The 10,000-nt window shown below is 35.2% G+C and overlaps 1 protein-coding gene across 1 annotated transcript; it reads right to left on the bottom strand.

The window, feature by feature from the left end:
* Positions 1 to 1,015: 1,015 nt before the first annotated feature.
* LOC122251764 (uncharacterized) lies at positions 1,016 to 9,089 on the bottom strand. Its single transcript, XM_043013880.2, has 4 exons — positions 8,973 to 9,089; positions 4,615 to 4,698; positions 4,083 to 4,214; positions 1,016 to 2,565 (listed from the first exon to the last, which is right to left on the bottom strand). Exons 1-4 carry the CDS (start codon positions 9,054 to 9,056, stop codon positions 2,536 to 2,538), a joined length of 330 nt encoding a protein of 109 aa, XP_042869814.1. The 5' UTR covers positions 9,057 to 9,089; the 3' UTR covers positions 1,016 to 2,535.
* Positions 9,090 to 10,000: the final 911 nt, after the last annotated feature.

Here is a 10,000-nt window from a genome sequence, read left to right as displayed (position 1 = left end):
GAACGAGAAGAGGAAGGCGCCTCAGTGACTACAATGTGCCTGTGCCAGTAGGAATGCCTTTTACTGTGGCACTCACAGTATTCGTTCATGACAATACACGAATACAAAAAAAAGTTGCCTTTTGTTCTCTCATAAACACCAATACTTGTATCACACTGAGTATAAAGAAAATAATGAGTTGATATAGACCTTATACTACAATTTTAGTCAACTGTAGCATTAATATAACCTGTCATTTGACACTTGATAAAATAAAACAAAAAATTGCAAACACAAAAATGGCTCTAGTCTTACAATGAGTGACTGAAAGAGTGGGAAAAGTCAAGGTATGTTGCATGAAGCTGCCTCACTCTGAAATAAAAACCATCCTGAATACTAGGCAAGTCAATCTGTCCCTGTCCAGAATGGGTTATGAAAGAAAGAAAAATATAATTCCAGACATAAAATAATCTTTCTTCTGAAGTGAGTAGTTTTCATAAAATTCCTAGTTTTGTATGTATGCTCACCAGTAAATATATTAGGTCTGGAAATAATCTCTGACATTGATAGGCCTATATTTCTCTAACATTTCATTAATCAAGTCACACAAGTATACCCTGCTATACCCTACTACCTGCACTAGTCACATGATGTTGATTAAGCATTGTCACAAATGCTGTGATGTCCTGATGTGAACAAACATCAGACTGACATCCTAAAGTGACTCGACATCAGTTTCACCTCCAACACCTGTATCTTCGTCAACCAAGGCTTCCACCTGCAGCTTCCTTTTTCTTGTCCTCTTTTGTTCATCTAATAACCATTTCAAAACCAAATGCAGATTTCCATCAAACATCTACTTTCTCAATATAGCTAAAATTGGTGTCATTACTACCTCATATCTGAACCAATTTTGAAATATATGTATGAAAAAATAGCATACCTACCTATTTTTTCAAAGACAACAGGCTTCCGACGTGCCTGTCTTAAAACTTAAAAAGATAAACATTTCGGCGAAGGATAAACAAAAAGCCAATGTTGCTGGACTATTTATTTGTGAAACATGATTGTGATCCATTAAGGGTTTACAAAATGGCATGTAGATTTTGTACCTTTGGAGGCTGACTGGGCACATGCAGCAATAGTTCAGTTAACTAAACACAGCAACTTAGCCTACCGAGCCGAAGGGGTTTGGGCTGGGCCTTGGTCACCATATTCACATCTTTTAAATTCACTGTCATACTTCAACCTTCATAACTTCAATTATAAAACTGATTTTTTAATATGTACATTGCCATAATATGAAAAAATGAAAGGTCTTTCATCATAATGCCTCACACCAATCAAAATTAAATAGAATTCCTAGAGACCTATTCATACTAGCACTTAAATCTACAATTCAGACTTTTACTCAAGAATTTTATACAGCACAAGCCAGCCCTCTCCCGTTTCAGCTCGCACATGTAAAATAAATCACTGAATCATGTAAACCAGGCCAAATCATATATAAAGAGTTATATACCATATGGAGACAGCAAAGAATGCTTATTTGATAGATAATGACACATAATACCTAATCTAACAAATTCCCTTTTGGTTAAATTACCTTTTTTTTTTATTATATATATTTTTTAAATATATCCCTAATAGTAAAGTCAGAAATAGTACTATTAATGTAAATGTAAATTGTAAATACTAACTAAACCAAAAATATAAGACTGAATTTACAACAAATACTCTTCAACTGTTTAGCAACTTGTACACTCCACGCCACCAATTACACAGAAGCTATTCAAAATCTAAAATTAAAAGATATCTGTAAACCTAAATCTATAGCAGCCATTGTGAAATAACTTAGGGGGTATTGTCGTAAAAAAAAAATAAAAAAGGGGAGAAAAAAAGAGGGGGCGAAAATGTGTTTACATATGGAAACTTGTACAATAATTACTTGACGGTAATATTCTGTTCAGAGACCAGTAAATTTGATTCGTTGGTGGAAACCAGGTAAAGTTGTGCAAGAACAAAAAACGTAAATGTTAAAAACACTAAACGATTATGCAACCTTCAAAGCTCTCCTATTATAGTCAAAAAGAGCATAAACCGTAAACACGTTAAAATACAAAGAGATCACGAGGAGAAAAAAACGTTTTCATCACAAGACCCGTTTGTGTAATCAATCTCGCCTCTCGCATGCCCGTCATGGTTCAACTTTCCGTTCGTTTTGTTTTTCTTTTGCCGTCCGTCCACAAGCAAGAGTTCAAGAAGTGAAGGGTTCCTGTCAAAAACTCGAGCAACTCACCGGTATTGCACAACGTTACCCAAGTCCCTCTTCCTTTCCTTTCCTTTTGTTTTCCATCTTCTTTATCATATTTTATCTTTTGTTATTACAATTATTTTTTTTTTTTTTAAAGACCCTATTACCAGCTTGACTCGACGTATGACTTGGCCGTGACTCAGGGTGAAAGCTGACTGCTCTGAGCACGAGCCAGCATCTTAACTTAAGGGGGGGAGGAGGGGGGGCAGGTACTTGTGAAAAAAGCCTTTCCGAGATCTGGATTACTTCTCCAGGATGTGACGGAAGTGACCCTGTAAAAGTAGAAGGAATTACTTGTTTTATCATCGCAGGCTTAGGCATCATTAAACAAAAACAAAAGAAAAATTATGTCTCTTTTAGGGTTTGTTCATCTCTCTATTTGGAGGAACCATATATCATATATAATTATAATGAATAAATTGTAAAATCAATATAAAATGAAATTATTAAATTATATTGTAAAACTCACTACATGCAGACAAAAACACCAAACTATGCAAATAACATCTATAATGCTGTACTTATATTGATCTATTCCACTGCATGTGTTGAAAAAGAGACAACACATTACCATGCTGATACAATGACAGAAATAATTAAGGCAAATAATTAATAATATTCCATATAAAAATTCTTGGTTTATTGTGTTTTCTACTTCCTGATAATGCCTTGTCCTACTGTATGTATTGTGGAAATTAACTACAAACAATATCTGTTTTGCCTATTTGCTAAAACACCTTTTACACAGATTGAAATGGTGCATCTGATGAGACATATACAGGTATTGATCTAATATACTATAAAAAATTTAATAATCAATGTTTATCTTTTACAACGGCTACCTTTCATTGTAGTAAAACTATGAATTATTTGCTTTATATTCTGTATGAAAATGTGGATATGGGAAAAAAATATGTAGATATAAATAGATATACATATATAAATATATAGACAATTACTTGCTAAGTCTCATTATAATGAAACCATCATTGCATCCCCTAAACTCTAACCTGTTTTGCATATTACTGATGTTATCACCAATGATTGACTGGATAATGCATAAAGATTTATTATAGTCACTGCACTTTCTTTAAGAAAAGTCTTAAACCAATAGCCAAACTTGAATCTTAAGAGGTGTGCCTGCAAATGATAGTCTGGGTTGCACTAGACGTAATCGGTAGTTGAGAAAACAAATATTAGCAGATATTCCCTACTGTGAATGTCTCCCAAATCCTACAAAAAAGTGCAGCTCAAGTACATTCATTTCCGCTAATATCCTTATCACAACTTTTAATGAGTTTGATATCAAGAACAAGATATAAATTGTCAAGTAACATATCTAATCATAAATGATAACATGAATATAAATAATCAAAAGGAATAAAACCAACAAACAGCTTATACTGTTTTCAAAACATCAGCTTTCTAACCCTCTAATGCCAAGTGGTGGCAGTACCAGCTGCCAGGGACGAGATATTTTGTCATGGCTTTCCTTCTGGCTGGCACACCAGGTGATAGGGCATGTAGCACTTGGCCGCAGCCAGAGCAGGCAAATAGCCCAAGGCATTAGTCTTACACGCTTGAAATATCCCGGCATTTAGACCATTTGGAACCAAAACAGCCAACTTCAGCAACGGGTTAAATCCATCATGACTACCAAAAATCATTCATAACACACCTAGACAATCACTATCTACTCTAACATATCTTACTTAAACAATTTATCTTATCATCCTTTGTCTTCCCTACTCATGGGACAACAAAACGAGCGCTGTGCAATGTAACTCACCGGTTCTCCCTGCAGACAGCGAGCGCAGACGGTGCGGTTCACCTGCATTGCATGGAGGTTGGGCGACACCCCATCAATTGGGTCACAATTAACTGGGTACATAACAGCATGGTTTCCTCTACGACCTAACATCTGAGGATTAGACAAACAGGGTTAAATATTTTTAAAATCGTGAAGACATCAAACCTAGTATATAATATAAAAAGTGTAAAAATCAGTCAATAACAAGAAACATAATAAAAACCAGAGATACAGCCCTTAAATCACACAACACACCAGTGAAAACTTTCAATATCAAAATCCCTCTCCATTTTAGAAATGTTATCTTCATATTTAATATAGCTAATCCAAAATATATTGGGAGGACATCTAACATATAATGCATTCCTCTCCATACTGAGTTCACTGACATTAAGACCCTTAGAAATAAAAAAACAATTAGAATTACTAGTCATTTAATCATCTGTTTGCAAAATAAAACAAAAAAATAACACAGGAAAAGCAAATAGCTCATATTTTGCAACACGTATACCTGAGAGCCAATACGGTTCTGTTGCACACGCGCTTGTAGAACATCAACGTCAACTACTACCCTTGGCTGCATCAGAGGTCGTTTCTGAAAATAAAAAAATTATATAAACAAAAGCTCCTCATAAGATTCTTACAATATCTGTAGTTATTCATCATTCACCTTTTCTCATCTGTCCATAAAATAATTCAGAGAAAATTTGGTTCCATAAACTTCTCAATATTATTTTCTAGTTGTGGCTGAACTACTAACACCTAGCAAAGAACATCTATAAGGTTGAACATAACAGATCCAGAATTATCTTGTGTGGCAATCGGCATTATCTATTGCTCATGGGAGCTAGTTTGGTTAGGGTTCCTTCTCTATCCTTTTCTATTTAATATTTATTATTCATATGAATTGTGACAATGTTTTATATGGGTGTTTAGGCACCTAAAATCTGCAATTCAAAGATTTCTATGATCTGAAAACAGCTAGGTCCTGAGAGTATCAGACACTAGAGCTTAAACCTGTAATCATAAGGATGTCTCAAAGAGAATGGCCAATTGAAATCTATCCTGCACTTCTTTTTCATCAGATACTGACTATCTAGAAGGTCTCTAGTTGGAGCTGGGTGGAGAACTCTCATGTGGAACAGTAATAGTTCAATGTAATCTCGGCTTGTAAAAAGGTCAACCTTTATATATAACTCCCACTGTGCTCCACCTATTCAACAATGTAAATAGGTAATAAAAATAATAATACTGCATTGTAACATTTCCAAAAAAAGTGATTTGCAATGGCAAAATGGAAATGGAATACCTGTATATTTCTTACTAGTTTAACAATTCCACTGTGACTTCCCATCGACACTCATCTATTATATACATTATCTATGATGATGATATAGTATGTAAAAATATATATCACTCACAAAAGATTAAGGTATACAGATACATTTGATCTGATGAATGGCAAAAGGTAAATAAAATATGGAGGTGAATTCTAATACACATTTCTTTACATAACATCTACTTGCATCCTAAATTTACATATCTACAGGAATTAAAAGTAATAAGTGGAATAAAAATACTTACAATGCACTAAGAAATATAACTCCACAGAATTTTATGACTGTGGGATTACTTTTCTTTGGCAGAAATTATTTTCTATGCCTAAGAGTGTTGTATTATATGGCCATTGACTGCAAAAGGACATGCAATCATACAAAACAGTTACTTTTATTCATTCTAATTCAATCTATGCACAAAAAAGTTTATTTGAAATCTACATGTCAAAATCTATATATTACTTCAAAATATTATAATAATTTTCTGGCTTCCTGTTGAATAGTGCTATAGAGTACGTGTCTTGAGTATGATCAAGCAATTGCCAACGGGGCGCCTAATGACCTAACTGATCGTCAGGTGTCTATGACACAAGTGGCAACAGCTAAAAATTAGAGGGACGTGGAAAGTGTTTTCTCTGCTCTCTGGGTAGCACAGACTAGCCCAAATAATATTTTTCCATAAATCCATCATGAAATGAGGTTTAGGTTGACTTTAGAACCCTGTAGCTTTGGAGCTAGCGCCGTTAGAGCCATAATACTTTACAACTGTGTGCACTTCAACTGTGAGCAGATCCCAATGTCATGTCATTAGACATTGACATCCATCTTTTAAGCCTAATCAGCACACCATGCATATGCAATGGGTTAAATTTACTCCATGCCTTTTTTAAGGGTTAAATTAGTTTTTCTCTATTTCCATATGGAAAGCTCTTCTACAGGTAAATGTTTTGAAAACACCCATGTATCCACCATTGATCTCTAAACTTTACACTGCACCACCGTTGAGGATTGTAAACTTTCCATCACAGACCACAGGAAGTTTCCATTCAACTTGGCTTGATCAAAGACCATATATTTTCAAGTGAAAAATCCCAATATGACAAATCAATTCAATCTCACCAACGGCCTAAGGGGAGGCAGTGCAAACTGTGATAATCACACTACCAGATTCACAACTAAATTACGAAACCTCCCTACAAAAAGAACTCAAAATTTGGACCAGCATGATGACAGGCTTTTAATATAATTTAAATAATTACTGCTTCACACTAATTCAGCAGTAAAACAATCAATGGTCTGTTACTACAATTCTAGAGGGGTTGGTTGGGTAAACTTTTTGGAAAACAACTGCCACCATCCACATTGCAGTAAGCAATTTCTTGGCACCCACCTTTTCAGAGCACTTCAGAGCAACTTATTTTAATATTTAGGAATTTCTCTGAGTCATAGGCACTAAGAGGCATTTAATTAAATTATATATTTTTTTTTAATAATGGATTTAACAAAACTGAATTTTGAAAACCTATGGGATTTAATGAAACTGATTTTTGAAAAATTAAGGGATTTTATGAAATTCATTTTTGAAAGCTAAGGGATTTAACAAAATTCATTTCTGAAAAACTAAAGGATTTGACAAACTTCATTTTTGAAAAACTGATAAAGTAATACATTTTGTACATTGGAATATAGCAGCAGCTGTCACAAACTTTTTTTTTTTTTCTATTTCTGACAACTATTCATCCGCAAGGTATGTAGCACATGGAATTGACAGATAAATTAATTATACAACACATCTCGTCTGACATACCCTTAGCATATAGCAAATAAAGAAAATCAATATCTTAAATAACAACAAAATCAAACATTACACTACATTTCAACCTGCCAATCATAAAACATGCTTTACCTCGCTCACGCAATGCACCCATTATTGGTGGTGCCTAGCAATTACTTGACACTACTACTAATGTACGTATCATCCATTCCCTTTCCGTAATTTGTGAAAGAAATGTCATAAATGAAGTGTCACAAAATCAGTCAATCTCTCAATTCAATGTATTTACATCACGTAGATGATGGGTATTTTTGACGATAAATTTTCCAAATGGTGCCGTGTCACTAAATACCACGAAAGTAGTAACGATTGATTGTTCTCACCTTCTATCACTCATATAAAGTGAGTATTACCCACAATATCACCTCTATACCCCACAATCCGGGCCCTAATGGTAGGGGAGTGCGCTCTTTAGAGATCAGGTTCTTCGAACATCATCCTGATCTGGTAAACAATCAATTGATTTCTTTTAGTATTATTTATACTTAATGTGACACTTACTCGAAGAAGAGCCGTCTATCAGAAAAAACAATTTCAGGATGTTTAGATTTTCTAATAGATGACAGCCAATGAGAGCTACTGCTAGATTTACTGGCCAATCGCATCGCTGTTCCTTATTATTAGTGAATAGGTGAATTTGACTTTTCAACCAAGTTTTGAGCCAGTTGTTGTATCCTGTGTTTGCGATATGGGATATAATTTGGCACGGCAAGATAAACATAGACGCTGTATTCAAAAGGTGTAATACTAAATACGGAACAAGCCCAATTTCTGTGTACCGAAACCAAAATAAACATGGTTCCTTTGGTGACGATATGCTTCCAGGGAGGTCTATTGACTATATACACAATGGTTATAATCATGGTGATAACTGGTAGGTCCTACTGTGATTATTTTATAATTTACTAACTTTTGATTTATGACAATTATGTCGCTGAAGGACTGCAACTCCAAATTCACAAGTCCTTCCCTCCGATTCATTGTTTATTGTGATCTAAACATGATCAAAAGAACAATAAAACCAGGACAAACAAAAAAATATTATGTTACTGCTGGAGTATACTAAGACTCCTTCACCAATCCAATTATTTCCCCAAATTAAATCAAAACCTCCTTTCAGACCTCCCAAGAAACTTGAGCATGTGTGTAGGAGTACCCTACATACCCACACTCATAAAGGAGCCAGTAATCCCTCAATTTCTTTCAATCAACCCAATAGAAGTCAATCAGTCCTCTCCTCGCCATTTCACATTTCGCCGCATCTGTTCTTTCAGCAATTAACTGAGTTTTAATCGATCACTCCATTCTGACGCATCAATGGGCCATTTAAAGCGAGCTACCACGACCTCCTCGCGCCCCCATTACCACAAGGTCATCATGCCATTGTCCCGCGTGTCGAGTGCCCTGGCGCCAGAGCAGGGTTCAGGCCGGGACATTTCCGATCTGATAATTCCACTTACAACCTCCATTTCTGACAAATCACTGCTCCTGTGCACTTCCCTACCGAAGGAGCGTCCCGTAACGCCATTCCCTCCGCTGGGAAGCAAGGCTTTGCAAGAGTGCCCTTTGTGTGATTGCACATTGCGGCCGACATGTCGCGAGGCGGGAGCGCCCTCTCGCCCCCCTCCAAAACTCTCGAAATACGCTTTTCCAGCAGGAAACCCCGCCGTGGCCAAGTGCCCTGCCTCGAGTCCTTACCGCTCGTCTATCATCCGCATCGAAATCACACTTTCTTTTGTGGGAACCGGAGGTGGAAAAGCACGCGGCGTCGTCCAGCTTCATGGCGCTGCCGGGACCAAAACAAACAACGGTTCCAACAATATTTTAATCAGCAAAATAAAGATGATAAGTGATAACTTACCAGTAATAATATCGAAAATGAATGCGTTTTGTATCAGTGATTATGAAATATGATGACAATCCTCATTATGTCAATTTCTTGATAATTAAGTTGCTTAATCGACCATATTTATACTTTGTGTTTTATGTAATTTTAAATGTAAGTTCATAAGTTAATACAGAACAGTACCTCAAAACCCTCACACAAAATATAATTGCATGTCCTTACTATTTCTAGGTCATTCTATATAACATGTATCTGCTGAAATTTAAATACACGGTTAACAAATATGTTTTAAAAGACTATAGTTTCCTTTCTTGGAAGTGCAACTTACGCCATTGGCGCACGCAAGGAAGCGTCTGAAGTGGATCCAGATTTCATTTATTTTTTTATTTTGACTAAGAAATAAACCTTCTTGGATACAGTTTTAGCACTGAAACCAAAATAATAATGTTAGTAGTCCTTACCTTGATATAATTGCCTTTTTAATATAGTCAGAAAGGTCAGGAAATCAGGGCGTAAAGTAATCTTAAAGTTATCGAAGCTATGGCATCAGATTATCCCTTTTTTATTCAAAATACAAATATTTATTGCAACTTTTGTCGAATTTTTATCATAAATACTAAATATGTATTGTGAGACTTCATTTTCGATGGAAATATATCAAAGCTAGACAGTCAATGTATATCGGAAATACGCTTCATCATCTTGGAATTATTACTTTAAAAAACTATCTAAGATAATAATGAGGATATTAATAATGATGATGATAATCCCAATAAAGCTGTGAATAATTTTCATCATATGCAACATAATACTACTTACATGTTAATAATGTTATAAGAAATAATGATAATAATTATGAAGATGAAGATAATACCAATAG

The sequence above is a fragment of the Penaeus japonicus genome, unplaced genomic scaffold, assembly GCF_977035675.1.
Source record: "Penaeus japonicus unplaced genomic scaffold, GWHDUDI00000001_assembly GWHDUDI00000006, whole genome shotgun sequence".
In the NCBI taxonomy this organism is placed as follows: domain Eukaryota; kingdom Metazoa; phylum Arthropoda; class Malacostraca; order Decapoda; family Penaeidae; genus Penaeus; species Penaeus japonicus.
The sequence above is the reverse complement of the archived record's forward strand: the minus strand, read 5'-3'. Positions and strand labels throughout refer to the sequence as shown.

Excerpts from the sequence above, each read along its gene's own strand:
- LOC122251764 (XM_043013880.2), bottom strand. The coding sequence starts at position 9,056 with ATGAAGCTGGACGACGCCGCGTGCTTTTCCACCTCCGGTTCCCACAAA. Across the intron at positions 4,699-8,972 it reads ATGCGGATGATAGACGAGCG|AAACGACCTCTGATGCAGCC; the intron begins GTAAGGACTCGA and ends TTTTATTTTCAG. Across the intron at positions 2,566-4,082 it reads GCTGTCTGCAGGGAGAACCG|GGTCACTTCCGTCACATCCT; the intron begins GTGAGTTACATT and ends CTACTTTTACAG.